This window comes from Microchirus variegatus, assembly GCF_963457635.1.
Source record: "Microchirus variegatus genome assembly, chromosome: 17".
Lineage (NCBI taxonomy): Eukaryota > Metazoa > Chordata > Actinopteri > Pleuronectiformes > Soleidae > Microchirus > Microchirus variegatus.
The window spans coordinates 23,767,677-23,784,448 of NC_139818.1; the positions used below are offsets into that span (position 1 = coordinate 23,767,677).

The 16,772-nt window shown below is 44.4% G+C and overlaps 3 protein-coding genes across 3 annotated transcripts; all 3 read left to right on the forward strand.

Annotated features, from left to right (window-relative positions):
* Positions 1 to 3,985: 3,985 nt before the first annotated feature.
* Positions 3,986 to 7,576, forward strand: gdf10b (growth differentiation factor 10b; the record flags this gene model as incomplete). Its single annotated transcript, XM_083904037.1, has 3 exons — positions 3,986 to 4,090; positions 5,220 to 6,094; positions 7,385 to 7,576. The coding sequence occupies exons 1-3, from the start codon at positions 3,991 to 3,993 to the stop codon at positions 7,574 to 7,576; spliced, it is 1,167 nt and encodes a 388-aa protein (XP_083760163.1). The 5' UTR covers positions 3,986 to 3,990.
* Positions 7,577 to 9,674: 2,098 nt separating this feature from the next.
* gdf2 (growth differentiation factor 2) lies at positions 9,675 to 12,138 on the forward strand (the record flags this gene model as incomplete). The annotated part of the gene is made up of 2 exons (XM_083903625.1): positions 9,675 to 10,026; positions 11,216 to 12,138. 2 exons carry the CDS (start codon positions 9,675 to 9,677, stop codon positions 12,136 to 12,138), a joined length of 1,275 nt encoding a protein of 424 aa, XP_083759751.1.
* A 2,333-nt stretch (positions 12,139 to 14,471) lies between these two features.
* LOC310939107 (retinol-binding protein 3-like) lies at positions 14,472 to 16,772 on the forward strand (the record flags this gene model as incomplete). The annotated part of the gene is made up of 4 exons (XM_083903774.1): positions 14,472 to 15,572; positions 15,685 to 15,875; positions 15,978 to 16,120; positions 16,447 to 16,772. The coding sequence occupies 4 exons, from the start codon at positions 14,472 to 14,474 to the stop codon at positions 16,770 to 16,772; spliced, it is 1,761 nt and encodes a 586-aa protein (XP_083759900.1).

The following is a 16,772-nucleotide window of genomic DNA, read 5'->3' on the forward strand; positions in this document are numbered from 1 at the left end:
CCCCCCCCACTTCAAACCCGTACTACCCAGGTAGCCTAGAAAGGGTTCTAAGTGGACGCGGGGCTTGAAGTGGGCAAACGTGGGTGGAGCCGCCATGGAAACGATGGAAAAAAAAACCTGTTTGGAACCCAAACTGTCAGCCCAAATAGAACCCTTATGGGGCCCACGTGGACATGCTGGTAGAACACCTGCGACGTTTGAAGCTTTAACGGTTTTAACTGTAATGTGAGGAACAGACGGACGAACGATGGTTTTTATGTCCAAACAATGTCAGCACAGTTCCCTGCGTTTATAGATACATACGGATGATCCCGTTTATCGCCCATTTATTACGACAATGAACTTTGGCTGTAGATGTTAATTGAATCTTTGGTTGTGTTGTTTTTCTTCGGTGGCTCTTTTTTTGGACGATCCTTTGAGGAATCGAACTGCAAATTAATAATAAAAATACAGCTGGTGACGATTGGACTGTTGACTGCTCGATTAACTATCGGTTACGCAACCGTGAAATTAATTGCGGATGACAAACAGATGAAGCAAGTGATGAAGCAAGTGGCTAATTCACTCAAACCCTAAATGATCTACCCTAGAAGACCTTACATTTATTATTATATTATATTATATTATATTGACGATTATTCACAGCAAATTATTCAAGATCAGATTAAGAATTCAATTTGATTAAGAGATCATTAATACTAAATCCAAGCTTGTCATCCATCTATGATCTAAACTCTTGATCACTCTTACAAGGCCACAGGAGAGATCATTGTCATCGAAATGAAATGTAAGAATATTTCCTCCTAATCTGCCACCAAGTCAGATTAAGCAGCTAAATCTCAAGGTTCTGAAAAAGGTTGTCGTCTTCCGTAAAATGAAAGGACTTAGCTGTTGGTGGCACATTGCATGTAACCCTGGTCTCCGATATCAAAGTCATGGCCTTTGCACACTTCAACCATCCACTCTGACCTCATTCATACGAGGGTTTGTGGTTCTATAACAATGTCGGGCTACTTTTTTTCGGGGGGGGGGGGGCCTCAGATCCCGAGGGACCAGTTGAAAATCTGGCTTTGGTCTTTGCTTCTGAAAGAGAGGAGTCATTATCTCGCGCGACCACAAGACGTGCCAGGAAAAACGTAAAACGTGGGTCGGTTCACGCGTTTGATCGAATGATCGGCGTTCACGTCCTTTTCTGGCGAGGACCCTATTTTTGAAATTGTGCGCACAAAAACATTACGCCATCGAATGACAATGCCCAAGAGCGGCGCTGTCTTTTTCTAACTCCTTGAAAACCAATTAGACGCCCTCACAATGAGTGATAACAGTGTTTGATTACTCCCGGCGAGGAGACAGATGCTATCTGGCGCTTCTCGTCAACGCTGAACGACCTTTAAACACACCAGTGTTTTCCTGAACTGGGGGGGGTTCACTGGTGTAGGACATGGTGGTGTCAAAGAGCCCCTTGTGATCCTCTTGAGGACCAGTAGGAGGTATTTTAATAGCTGTCTGACCCGTGGTGGCTTTAGCCTGCTGTCATGTCTCACACAGAGAAACCATTATGCTGCATCAAAAACTCAAGAAAGCAGAGGAGACCCGTTAAAAAAGAAAAGATGTTAATCTTTTCTTGCCTTTGGCTGCTCGGTGGTCTTTAAATAAAGCTGCAAAGCCACACGATGACACAGTTTCACCTTCAGGTGAAGACTCATCCCAGAAGGCCTGAGATAACCATCTTTTTTTTTCCAGTCGATTACATTTCAACCATGCAAGCTGTCGAGGAGGAAAGGGCTCCAAAATGAGGAAGCTATTAGCTTATTAGCTGTGTTGCACAATCCACTGTTAAAAGCCCACCGTCAGATGCTGCAGACTCTTACGAGAAGATGCAAATACATGTTTGAATAAACTGTCTAATGCCTTGTCCTATTAGCATCCAAGCTAATACACTTGCTAAGTGACAAGCCATAGACTGGCTAGCCAAAACACAAAATGAAGGAGATACAAAATGCAAAGTGGCGGAACATAGCATACGGAGAAAACACAGAGATGCTTGGAAACTTATTGACATTATAGCATTATATCACGTTTGCTATGCTATACATATTGTTTCATTAGCAAACAATGCTAATAGGCTTGCTAACTGACAATGAATAGGCTGGCTAGTCAAAACACAAAATGAAGAAACCAAATGCTAAGACCATGAACCATAACATACAGAGAAAAACAGAGAGATGCTTGGAAACGTATTGAGCGGCTTGCACTATAGCATGTTTGCTAGGCTATAAATACTGTCTCCTTAGCAACAATAAGCTAACAAGCTTGCTTTCTCACAATTCTGGTCAAAAATGTACAGTGGGCTTGCTGTACTAAAATTCAAAATACTAAGTGGCCGACTGGGAAATATAATTTACAGGAAAAACACTAGCATCATAGTATGTTTGCAACATTGTCCCATTAGCAACCAATGCTAATGAGCTCGCTAACTGAGAATTTTCATGCTGGATATCCAAAATACAAAATTAGGTCGACATGTTCTTCTGAGAAACAAAGTGCTAAGTGGTCGACAGAGAAGAAAACGCAACATTGAAAACAGGAAAATGGTTTAAAAGCTATTTACTGGTGAATAGAACTATAGCATAGCACTATAGTTTTCTATGCTACGTTTTAGAGCAAATTTGTTATATTAGTTATTTTATAAGAATTATACGGGCCATACATGTCTGTTTTTGATATTTACAGATTAGTTTTGCATCACAAATTATTATTTTTTTATCATTCCATATCAAACTATCACAAACATTGTTATTAGGATACAATTTTGACCTCATATCGTCCACAGATAGATCTTAGAATGTTTGACTTGTTCCAAAATAATTGGATAGACCTATAGCTTCATTTGAATAAATGGGTTTTTTGTTACTACAAAAATGATAATTTTAAAGACTCAGAATGTAGAGTTATTTTTGACTCTCCCGAGTGCCATTTTCTATAGTATTTTGAAGTTTGATATACAATCTTAGAAACGAATATTGACATTGTCCTCATTGTTGACACAGTTAATTCACCTGCTCTGCCTCACCTGGATTATCCGTTGCTGCTTATCCGGCCACATAATCTGCTATGAATCAGTTTGTGAGAAGCCAGTTTTAAAGGGGACGACTTAAATAAAACCACAAACTGAGACAGATTATTATTATTAATGATAATGTGAATATCGTGTGTTTAATGTAATTCACACAGTCCACACACACACACACACACACACACACACACACACACACACACACACACACACAGAGAGCTGTAAAACTGAGTGATGTGTGTGTCTGACCCGCATGGCTCCAGGATTACATGTGGCCAAACCTGATCCCCTGCTCTTTGCACTTGATTGATGTTGCAGACAAAACGTCTTTACTGCAGATATATTTACAGTGAGCGTTATCACTCTCGTGGGTGTGTGTGTGTGTGTGTGTGTGTGTGTGTGCGTGCGTGTGGGGGGGGGGGGGGGTGATCTTCTGTTCTAATCAATGAAGCAGTTCATCTTTAGACGCTGCGTGGCGCTCGTTGGTTGCGCGCTCAGAGGCGTCATCCATCCAGCAAGGAGCGCTTCACGCATGCACTCGATCTCCTCCTCCTCCTCCCACTGTAGAAGCATCTGTGGACCGTGAACCGTGCGAGTGCGAGACTAACGCGGATTACCTGGACACTCAGGCTGCGTGGGAATCAAGCACCGAGGCGCAGGAAAAAAGGAACTAATTTTACGCATAAAGATTTCTTTCGATTGGTACAAAGTTCCTTTCCTCATCAGCCATGGAGAGCCGATTCTTTCACTTGCTGCGTTTATTTCTGATCCTCCACTCCTGCTGCGCCAAAGTCGCCGCCGCCGCCGCCGCCGCCGTGGAGGACTCGGGTCCGGCCGTGCGTAAAGGTGCCGACGCCGCGCCGTCGACTCCTCCGGACGAGCGCGCCTTTGCGCACGAGAGCGCAAACAGGGACATGGTCTCCATCGACATGTTCAAAGTGTACGAGAAGTACAGCAAAGAGACGCAGAGCCGGCGCGACGGCAACACCGTGAGGAGCTTCAGAGCTGTGCCGAGTAAGTGACACTGAATGAACCAGTGTTTCTCCAGCTCACGTCAATATATTTAACACTTTTTCTGACGATTCTCGAGATTAACTTCGGCATATTGGTTGTGGAATTAGTAAAAAACAAACAAAATACATCAAAATCATTGTAATTATTCCATATTTCTGTCTTATTGGGTGTTTTTAGGCACATTTGTGTCCTAAAAGTTCCCATTTTAAATGTAAAATAAGTAATAATACAACATTATTATTGAATAGTATGTTCGAATAGCACTTGTCTTGAGACCTGTGCTGATATTTTAATTCAAATTCATTTTTTTCTGCAAAAAAAACCATTAAAATGATATCATTATGCAGGTGTTTTGTAAAATCTCAATCCCCTCAGGGCTTAAACATCTCCCCCTCTGTGCTCTCTGACTGTCAGTATCGTGATTTACTGAACTGGGGGGACTTTAAGTGTCGGCCGCTGTTAGTTCACCGGTAGCCGTAACAGCCATAGGTGTTAGACAAGCGCCTATTATCACACCCAGACACCGGCTGCACAGAGCAAAGCCCTCAGAGGAGCCTCCTTCTCTTATAAGCATTTCCATATGGCTACTGCAGGGACCTACTGGACCGATCCAGTGTTTGTCTTTCAGGCTGTGGTGGAAGTGTGGGAGACAGGGTTCAACTTCCAAGCCTTGCAGCCCGCCGCATCCAAGGATGAGGTTTGTGGTGGTGGTGGTGGTGGTGGTGTGTGAGAGGCAGGCACTTCACCATGCTGCACTTTTAATATTTCCCATGCCGCGGCTCATGTCACTCACATGTGTGTTTGGAGAGGAACTCTCTATGAAAGATTGTTTCGGAGGCCGTTTTCATGTCAGCCTTAAAAAAACGTGCCCAGACCCAGAAGAGGATGAAAGGGAAGAAGAAAAAGACCGCGGCGAAGGTTCAAGGCGAGGCAATTTGATCGCCCGCCGTCTCTTTATTGTTCATCTCGGAAAAGACGTGTCCCCCTCGGCGGCTGCAGCATCTGTTTGCGAAATAAAAAAAAAACATCTGCATGAAATTGTCGGCGAATTTTGCTCTTAGATGTCAGAAGAAGCCTTTTTTCAGTGTCTCACTTCGTCTTAGTCTGTCGTTCCTTGTTTAATCCACAGGAGTCTCGCACGGCAAAGAAGTGTTCCAGTTCAACCTGTCCACCGTCCAAGACTCGGAGCTCGTCCTCTCCGCGTCGTTCCACTTCCTCTACAAGCGACAGCGCCACCACCAGCGGCCGTGGCGTTTCCGAAGGCCTCGCCATCCGTCCGGCGGCTTCCAGCAGTCCCGGTCCTCGTCTCCTCCTCAGCTTCTCTTCCACGGATCGAACTGGGAAACGCCGCTGGGAAACGTCACTCTGGCTCCGTTCAAGAAAGGCTCTTGGCAATCCAGGGACGTCACGACGGAGGTGAAACGCGCCAGAGAAGTCAAAGAGTTCTTGATCACCGCAGAGTTCGATGCGGAGTTCGGGCCGGATCAGAGGAGCTCTCACTCTTCGGGAAACTTACCGTATATCCTGGTTTACGCCGACGACCGCGCCATAGATGAGCCAAACAGCGTGGCCATGTCGCTCCAGAGGTACGGACCGTTCCCATCGGGGGACGACTTGTCCTCCTCGAGTTCGGCCTCGAGGATCCGGAGGGAACTTCATCTCCAGATCCAAAGAAGCGACATCCCAGAGGTGCAGTTCAACGCCCTGAAGAATCACGAACTGTGGCAGAACACCTATTTCCCGGCGAAGGCCAAAGCGGCGGTGAAACCGGCGCGGAAGCACGGCGAGGAGGGCGGCGAGGGCCCGAGCAAGCCGCAAGTGCTGAGCTTCGACGAGAGAACGATGAAGAAGGCCCGACGGAGACAGTGGAGCGAGCCCAGGGTTTGTTCCAGGAGGTACCTCAGGGTGGACTTCGCCGACATCGGCTGGAGCGAATGGGTGTTGGCGCCAAAGTCGTTTGACGCCTATTACTGCGCGGGGACGTGTGGGTTCCCCATCCCCAAAGTGAGTCAAATGACGTCAGTCGACCTTTTTCACAGATATTGTTTGACATTGAAAAATAGTAGAACAAGCACAGGTTTTTACCAGGAACAATAATACGGGTTGCACTCCAGGTTTCCACTAAATACCTCACAACAGAGAGACATAATGACACTCTATGCTCAGTATAGCATTGCTAAAGAACTAATGCTAACAGAACATACAGCTAATTGTCCACAGGGTTCATATTATCGATCTTAAAGGTCCAGCGCTTGAGAATAAGCGACATCTAATGGTGAGACGGCAGATTGTAACAAACTACGGGCAACTACGGTGGCCCTACACTCTTGGAAATAAGGGTTCCAAAAGGGTTCTTCTACAAGGGCTGAGGTTCTACCTGGAACCATTTGCGTCCAAGGGTTCTCGGTAACACTAATGGTTCCAGTAAGAACAATTTTTGATCCAGAGAACCCTTTAAAACCCCTTTCCTAAATAAAAGGGTTCTTGGTAACACTAAGGGTTCCACCTGGAACCCAAGAGTGTAGCATACCAAAGAGGATGCTGTACCCTTTAAAGCAAGGCCCTGGACTAAAGTGGAAATGCTTATTCTTAGACTAAGAAAAAACAAAAGACCTAAAAATTGTACTTTTTTTTACTGCCAAAATAACCTTAAAAGTTTGAATTTATATAAAAGGAACATACAGCTACTTATCCACTGTGCTGATACTAATTTAACTTTAATTTAAGTTTAACTTAAATTAGTCTCACCCCTAACCCTAACCCTATACATTGATTAAAAATAGATTTAAAGGTGCATTATGTAATAAATGATAAAATCCTCCTAATATGTCACAGAGACTCAGGAATAATGTTCATATAACAAACTGAACTCACCAACAACAACAGTACAGACAAAATATTTGCATTAATAAAAACATTTTGCAGACTGCAAATCATGTTTATGTTTTGAAATTGTGTTTTGGCGCCACCTACCGCCGTCTACCAATCATTGCAGTCAGTAGAGTCTCAGCTGATCTCAGTTACGTCAGAAAAACGAAACCTAAAAGACCTCGGTATTTTTGAATTTGAATGTAGTAACCGTTTTTGGCCACATTCTTACATATGGCGCCTTTGAATTAGATAGTTTAAATTACTCTAACCCTAGCCCCTAACCCTAACCCTAGTAGTTAGACAGAAATTGACAAATATTAATTGATAAAAAATGTATTTAAAATTGATTACCTGCTGATTATATAATAACAGTTTGTGTTTTTATACCCTTGAATTTAAATACCTGTCTCGCGTGTCCCTCAGGTGGCGCGGCCGTCCAACCACGCCACCATCCAGAGCATCGTCCGAGCGGTGGGGATCGTCCCCGGCGTTCCCGAGCCGTGCTGCGTGCCGGAGAAGATGAGTCCGCTCACCGTCCTTTTCCTCGACCCGAGCAGGAACATGGTGCTGAAGGTTTACCCCGGCATGTCCGTGGACACCTGTGCCTGTCGGTAGAGCTGAGGGAGCGAAAGAGAGAGGGAAGAGATGGACGTTAAGTGAAGCCGGCAGCAGCAAGGCACTTTTCAGGGTTGTGGTGAGACACACTGAGGACGTCTGAGAGAGAGAGAGACTGGAACTCAAGTGAAATAACAGAGGTCTCTGAGTGAATAACAGTGTTTTTTGAGGACTTTCTGAGGACTTTGCCTTAACTTTTTACTCCTCGTGTAACAATTTTTCTTAGAATTTGGCTCATAAACTTGTGTATACGTACATTTTCTTTTCATTCTAAATAAGCCGTTTCAGTCATTTTGGTTTGTCTCAGTGTGGACTTCTTGTTGGGATCTACTCCGTCTACGTTTGCCGCTACAGCCCAGTGTGGGAGACCTTTACGGACGTTTTTAGGGGCTTGTTTTTTTGAAGATTTGAATTTCAAAACCTTCAGAAACCGTCTGGCGTCGCCCTCCGTCTCTCGCAGACGCAACCGATGAACTTGCGCGTCTTCAGGAGGGTTCGGGACTCGGAGGTCAAAGGGCATCGTGTTTACATTCCACCAAATTAACCAACAGATGTCGTGTAAATAGTAAATAGTGCAGCTCCTAACAGAGATTCTGATGTGATAGAACCGTCCCTCTTATATTTTAGAAAATGTCTTATTCGTGCATGAGCTGCGTCGTATCTTTTGAAAACAAAATGTATTTCAGTGTAAATTATATTTTCTAAGTGAGTAAAAGAAAGTACTGAGTTGCATGTTCCAGAGGGGCGGGAAAAGTGGTGCGTTACTGCCCCCTGCTGTGCTTTTTTGGGAAACAACAAAGAGAATTTCCTGTGGCTACTCAACAGTTACACATTATACACATGACGCTGTCAATCAAAGTTTGCAATATGTACAGTATGGATATCTCAATATTAACCAACACTCGTTTGAGAAAAACAAGAAATGTATATACAGCCAAATATACGAATATTGGCTTTTTATTGTACGTTTTATTTGATAAAAAGAAGTATGTAAAGCATAGATATACAGTTCATATGTACATAGATGTTTCCTATTCTTATATATATATATATCTAATACACATAACCTGCTGATATAATATATAATAATATTATAATAGTTGCCATACATTAACAATATGTGACATGTATTTTATTATAAAGACAATATCCATGGTTTATTAATGTGTTGTGCTAATTTTGATTGTTTTGTTTTTTTTATTAAATAACAGGTTTCGGTCCGTTAAATGTGTCATTATGATTTATTTATTTTTTATCCGTATCAGTTTTAGAGCCTTCTGAAAACTTCTTGGAGCAATAATATTTGATAAAATCTGACCCTTTTGAGCTGGAAATGTGAAGAAATGTGAAAAGATTTGTATCTGCGTGCCTTAATCACGAGCCAACGATTGACCAAAAATTTCAAGACCGAGGCCGTCCAGACTCAGGCCAATGTCCGCAGACACATTGGCTCGTCACGGAGATTCCCAGTATTATGTCGCACCGCTAGGAATTACAGCACAACATTTATGTCTATAAATCGACATAAATGAGTACAATTAGATATATAGCGGTCAAGTTGCATAGCTGCTATCTTCCTGGAAAGAAATCATCCCCATTATCGGTACGATTAAATCTGTGTGGTCCACAGGAACATGGAGCAATAATGGCGGGAAGTTAGCGCAATGGTCCGTTTTTGTCTCTTACGGCCAGTTTTTTCGTTTCCGGTGGCCGCAACACTTTTACCCCCCCGAGAGCTGGGAAAAGTCATTTTGTGGAAGCGTCTGCTTGTCAGTAACCTCACAGTTTCCACTGCCGGCCTCGTTATCACTTTCAAGTGTTTACAGTGTCTTCATTAGCAGCCAACACTCGACTGATAACGCGGCTCAAAAGAAGGCATCAATGACAGCGATAAGCATGTCCAAGCTACTATTTTGGTTGACACAAGTCCCCCCTGTTTACACTGGGAGCATGGGAGCGGACGTCGCGGCGGCGGTCTTCGCATTGGGGGGGGATCTGCATTTTCAAACCTTGCCACCGCAAAGTGTGCTTTCACGCCGCGAAGAAGGTGAAGTCCGTGCCAGCTCAGTGACTTGGAGAGGAGGAGATAATTCCAAAAATGCCGAGCTCCAGAGCGTTCCTGCTGCAGGCCTGCTTGAGTCTGGCGTTTTCCAGCGGCTCCTGCACCTGCAAACCTCTCAACAACGACATCGAAAGCTATGACCCTGAGGAGTTCTACGCTCAGCTGTCAGAGGAGGACCTTCTGGAGGAGGAAGACACAGACTTGAGGATGGAGAACCTCCTCGGAACCATGAAGGAGGGCTTTTTGAGGAAACTCAACCTGTCGGACGTTCCACGGGAGAACAGCAAGATCTACCCTCCTCAGTTTATGATGGAACTCTACGACAAGTACGCCTCGGACAGCTCGACCATCCCTCAGTCTGATGTGATACGAAGTTTTACTGTACAAGGTACACGGTCATTTAACTTATCATTAAGGTGATAGGAAGGAGTTGTTGTTTTTCTAATTCAAGAGATATTAAGTTCTAATCTGACGTTATTACGATTCCCAACGCTTTTGTGAACTTTTACCTAACAAAGCTGTATATTACCTTTCCTCAAGATCACAAACTACAACAAATAATAAGTACCATAAAACATGTAATCATTAAAACTTTAACATTTGTCATAGAATTTACTCAATCTCCTGCTTTTTAACACTTATCTTCTTTAACTTGTGACCCTTGGTCGGCATCCTATGTCTAGAGAGGGAAGCTCTGTCTTTATGTCGTGTAAAACGTTTATTTCATATAAAAGTTGCACTACATCATGGCCTAATGCTTATTATTAAAGAAGTTAAACTGAATAAAGTAAAAAGTAAACTAGTGTACACAGTTAGCAGTTAGCTTTGGGCCTTAAGTTTCCAGTTGCAGCATGTAGCATTTCAACAGGACGCTAGTTTCTAGCATGTAAACAGCTTAGCACACCTAGCTAACCAGCTAAGCCGGTGTTACCTATTGCTATTAGTTAATTTTGCTTCAACTTACCATAAAATGTGCTTAGTGTCTCCTGCAGTGTTGTTTTTGTCCCTCATTGTACAAAAGAGGGGGGACTAGCTTGTGTAGCCTCTGGGTTAGCTTAGCAAAGGTGACTCAACAGGAAGAAAACTTGAGCAGGTGGATTCAGAGTGCTATATAGCTCAGAGGAAAAAGTAGTGGTAGTAGTTGTGATCATGTGAGCTATTTCTAATGCTCGTTTTAAAATATTTAACAAGATTTATGTCAGAAAAATATAAATAAAAAACATTTGCAAACACTTTTGAGAGGCCAAATAAACTCAGAATATACACTAATATATTCTACATAAAGACTGTGTTGGATTTTGGTCACATTATCTCCAGAAACAGAACACAATATTTGTTTTTTTTTATTACATGAAGCCTTCTTCTGTGGGCTCTGCCATCTTGTTTGTACTACTATATTTGTACAGTAGTCTGGAAATGACAAATCAAACACTGGCTCTCCAGAGGGCCTCCATATGCACTTGCATTTCAGCCAGTTGCAATATGCAACTTCACCCCTAGATGTCACTAAATCCTACAGTCCTTGAGTATGATCTCAGCTGCTGAGATAATCCCTCTAACTTCTTGTTTTCTTTCAGATATCAAACTCTCAACGACAAACGGTACAAAGTCAAAACACAGGCTGCAGTTCAACGTCACCGTCCCCAGTCACGAGAAGATCGCCACAGCAGAACTGCAGATCTTCTTCTTCCCGGACGCCGCGTCCACGACCTCCTACCGCAGCTTCCGCGCCATCGTCAAAGTCTACGAAGTGGATCGAGACGATCCGACGTCCACGACCCAACTGCTGGTCGGCAGAGAGGTGACCAGCTCGCAGAGTGTGTGGATGAGGTTTGACGTGACCTCAGCCATTCAGAGGTGGATCAAGTCGGGCAGTGCTGCGACAGTTTTAGACGTCGTGGTTGACAAAAGGGACTGCGGGGGATTTGTCAGTGGAAAAGCCGCAGCGGGTTGTTTCAATGCGAGTATGACCGTCGGAGAGAACACCTCAGCAGCTTTGATCGTCTTCTCGGACGACCTGGGTAGCAGAAATAGGGAGAACAATAACGAGTTGAGAGAGATGATCCACCACGAAGAAGAAACCTTCTTGCACTCCGGTGCGGACTGGAACCGAGGGGAGGAGCTGCCGAACCAAATCCTGGAAGCGCAACAGCATCCGCGGAGAAGCAAAAGAAAGGCCGAGAGGGAGTACTGCCGACGGACCTCGCTCAAGGTCAACTTCAAGGACATCGGCTGGGACAGCTGGATCGTGGCGCCGCCGGAGTACGACGCCTTCGAGTGCCGAGGCCTCTGCTACCACCCGCTGACGGACGAGTCGACCCCGTCCAAGCACGCGCTCATCCAGACGCTGATCAACATCAGGGACCCCAAGAAGGCCAACATGGCGTGCTGTGTGCCCATAAAACTGGACCCCATCACGGTCATGTATCAGGAGAACGGACGGCTCACTATAAGATACCTGTATGAGGAGATGAAGGTGGCCGAGTGCGGCTGCAGGTAGTTGATGAGGCTTGCTATGGTGGACCGTCGCCCCCTACTGGTCAAGGCCTCCTATTTTCTCCACGTTCAACTGTATAGCGATATATTATTTTACACTCACTCATTAATTCATGGACATTTGGACATTAAGCTGTGCCTGGTCCAACAGGATAGAATAAGGGTGCTACACTGAAATTAAATATATGCATATACAGTAAAGTTTGTTTGTTTGTATTTACATTGCTTCCATGTGGTAATGCTGTATAGCAGTGATTCCCAAACACTGGGTCATGACCCACAGATGGGACACAGGATGTTTTACTTGGGTCCCCAAACAAAAATAAATTAAAAAATATTAGATATTACAAATATATATTAGTTTTGGTTTAGTTATTAGTAGATAGTTTGCCATATTTGAAAGGTGGGTCCCCATGTACAGTTTGGGAAACACTGTTTTATAGCATTTACCTTGTTTTTACATTGTATATTTAATACACGCATGTACATACAGTACAAATCTTACTCTGTTTTGGTCTGTTTCACCTTTAAAGATGTTATTTTATGTTCGTAAATACTGTAAAACGATGTATTTAGGGTGGCATTTAATCAAAGCTGATAAATGTAAATGTGTATATTACAATTGTAATTGTTTTTTTTATTAATATATACTGTATTTAACAGCATGCAACATAGCTTCTAAAAGTCCTGTATTGCAGTCAAAGCGTGCATTGATTTATATCGTATTCCAAAATAAGTTTGTCTCCTGATGTCTACATTTTGTTTTTGAGACGTTCCAACCTTTAAAATGAATAAATATTGGAAAACAGAAACTGTCTTTTCTACTCATTCAACGTCAATTCATAAAAGATGCGGTACATTAATTTATTATATCTGTATTATTATTTTAACGAGATGCCTGGTGTGTGCTGAGTCATACCGTATGGCCGATCGTTTTAAGCCTGCTCATATATTTTTTTTCCACGACCTAAATCTCACACATAAATTCTGCGTTGAGGGCCGATTTATGAGGGAATTCATTGTTTTAAAAGTCTCCATCAGCGTCTCGGGAGCTGGCAGAGACAACGGGATTGTGTTGTGTGCAACTCCACGAGGTGGAATTAACGCTTAAGACGGCGAGATTAGCTCGGCCAGGAGAAGACGTTGAGCTGAGAGAGAGCTGCAAAAAAATGTGCAGAACAGGGTTTTAAGAGGACGTTCGCTCAGGCTATTATTCATTTCAGGTGCAGTTTGACATCATAGGGGGGCTAATAATGCAATGCAAAGCAGTAGAAAGTGGGAAAAGTAAGCACGTAATTTAGTGTAAAGTCAAGATTAAAACATTCCAATGAATCTTTTGTTTGTTTTTGATCCTGCATGTGTTTCACAAAGTCTTTATCACGTGTCTATAAACTGTAATCATGTCGCTGGTGGAGTGACCCAGACTTGACCTGCAAATCTACCAAACGCCACCAAAACACACCATCACAAGCTTTTATAACAGTTTCTGATCAGATTTTTAACTGCTCAACATGTTTCGTACCTGGTTTAGAGTCACATTTTCTGTCCAAGTGTTAACCTGATGCTTTTATCCAAACACATTTTTAGTAGTAATGAATACAAATCTAGCTTGTGACAGTACAGAAATCCAAATGTGTAGCTGCAATCTTAAGTTCTTTGTACATTATCTTGGGTGTCACTTCATATTTTTCCCAGTCCATTCTATTGTCTGAGCTCAAAAAATCCTGAACTACAAATGTTAACCAGCAGAGGGCGCAATCACCAAACAAACTAGTACTGAATGCTGCTGACCCATCAGAGAGGAAGCCAACACAAACTTGTTGAACTGTGCTGTAACCAAACGTGTTCCTCTAATGAGAAAATAAAGAATTAAGTGGATTATTTCTGAAGTTATGATTCAATAAACAGTGACTTGTTCTCGAAGAATGTATATTTTCCACCACTCTTGATCCCCTTCTTCATACTTACAGAGCTTACCTTATTCGACACGAGCTTGACCTTGTAAAGTACCTTGTTTAAATCTAAGATACTACATCTATTTGTTTAAGTTGTCTTACGGGAACCACTCGGGATAATGCGATTAGCGGTTTATTGTGGGGGCAAATCCTCTTACGAGTGTGTTAACAGAAAACTTGGAGCCAAAACAGCGGCATTTGACAAGGAAAGGTCTTCGAGGAAGGAGGTTTGGCTCCTGAGCAGCCATCGCCACTTACTCGATTATACGACACTTAACTACGACAAGAAATGGCTAAGGCCGTCTTTCTGCTAGCATCCCTTCTAGTTTGGGGAAATGTTTTCTTCATCCATGCCTCGCTTTCCCCCAGCTTCATTGTTGACATGGCAAAGATTGTTATGGACAACTACTGCTCGCCGGAGAAGCTCAACGGGATGAAGGAGGCCATCGATGCGGCCAGCACCAACACGGAGATCCTCAACATCCCAGATGCCGAATCCTTGGCTAATGTCCTCAGCTCTGGAGTCCAGACCACGGTCAGTGACCCTCGTCTGAGAGTCTCCTATGAGCCAAACTACGCCCCAGTGGTTGCCCCGAAGATGCCTCCCTTGCCCCCCGAGCAGCTTATTGCCGTTCTTCAGACCTCCATCAAGCTCGACATCCTGGAGGACAACACCGGCTACCTGAGGATCGACCACATCCTTGGAGAGGAGGCTGCCGACAAAGTTGGACCACTGCTCGTGGATCTGGTCTGGAATAAAATCCTGCCAACTTCTGCTCTGATCTTCGACCTGCGCTACACCCTCGGCGGGGACATCTCCGGCATCTCCTACATTGTGTCTTACTTCACCGCGGCTGAGCCTGTGATCCACATTGACAGCGTTTATGACCGTCCATCCAACACCACCACTAAGATCTTTTCTATGTCATCACTGCTGGGGGGCAGATACGGCACTACCAAACCCCTCATTATCCTCACCAGCAAAAACACCAAGGGCATTGCCGAGGATGTCGCCTACTGCCTCCAGAACCTGAAGAGGGCCACCATTGTCGGCGAGAAGACCGCCGGGGGCTCGGTGAAAGTCGACAAAATCAAAGTGGGCGACACCGACTTCTATATTACCGTGCCAACTGCCAAGTCCATCAATCCCATCACTGGCTCCACCTGGGAAGTTACCGGCGTGAAGCCTGATGTGGAGGTCAGCGCCGAGGACGCTCTCGCTACTGCCATCAAGATCGTCAAACTCCGCGGCCAAGTCCCATCCGTCATCGAGGAATCAGCCTCCTTGATCGCCGACAACTATGCCTTTGAGGATATCGGAGCTAGCGTAGCGGGAAAACTGAAGGAGCTCCTGGCAAACGGCGAGTACAGCATGGTTACATCACAGGAGGGTCTGGAGGCAAAGCTGTCCGACGACTTGAAGACCCTTTCTGGGGACAAAAGCCTGAAGACCACCACAAACACCCCATCCCTACCACCTATGGTAAAACCTGGTTTTACTGTTTCCTTGAGTGTCAACATAAAGTGAATAACTTGTTTAGGAAAAAAAAATGCTATGGACTTTAGCTTTGGTTAATGTTTGTGTGTCTTGACAGATTTACCCCACTGAGGTGTACGTCGATCTGATCAAAGTCTCCTTCCACACTGACCTTTTTGAGAACAACATCGGCTTCCTGCGTTTTGATATGTTTGGAGACTTTGAGGAGGTCAAAGCCATCGCACAGATTATTGTTGAGCATGTCTGGAACAAGGTCGTCAACACTGACGCCATGATCATTGACCTCAGGTTGGTAGAACAACTCTCTTACTCTAAAACAACAGTTTTTTTTACGATAAGTTAACTTTATTAAAAGTCTTCCTGTGATTGTGCTTGCGTCTTTATTTGCAGGAACAACCTCGGCGGCCCAACGACAGCCATCGCGGGCTTCTGCTCGTACTTCTTTGACGCCGACAAACAGATTGTGCTGGACAAGCTGTACGACCGACCGTCCGGCACCACCACGGAGCTCCGCAGCTTATCTGAACTCACGGGTAAGTCATTCTGAAGCCAATGTGTTAGCAAGGACACCAATTAGCAAACATTTAGCATCTGAAGAGTCAGCTAATTCAATCAGGAGAGGGTGGAGACCAAAAATAGAGCTATACACAGAGGGTTTTTTGGGGCCAACTTGAACCAGGCGGCCCCAAACACAACGCTAACTTTAGGCTAACTTTGTTTTGGAGTTGCCACATGTATAAATTAGCAAAAGTTTGGCCTTGATATTTAGCATATGAACTAAAGCATGTGCTAGACCCAGTATGTGTTCTTCCACCCTACTCAATTTTAAAACTTCTTCCCACCTCTTCCACTCATTTAGGCACAAGGTACGGCTCTAAGAAGAGCCTGGTCATCCTGACCAGCGGGGCGACCGCCGGCGCCGCCGAGGAGTTTGTTTACATCATGAAGAGGCTCGGCCGGGCCATGATCGTCGGCGAGACGACCGCCGGAAGCTCCCACCCGCCCAAGACCTTCCATGTCGGCGAGACGGACGTCTTCCTCAGCATCCCCACTGTCCACTCCGACACCGCCGCCGGACCGGCATGGGAGGGAGCTGGCATCGCACCTCACATACCCGCTCAGGCTGACGCTGCCCTGGAAATTGCCAAGGGCATCTTAAACAAGCACTTTGCAGGGCAGAATTAA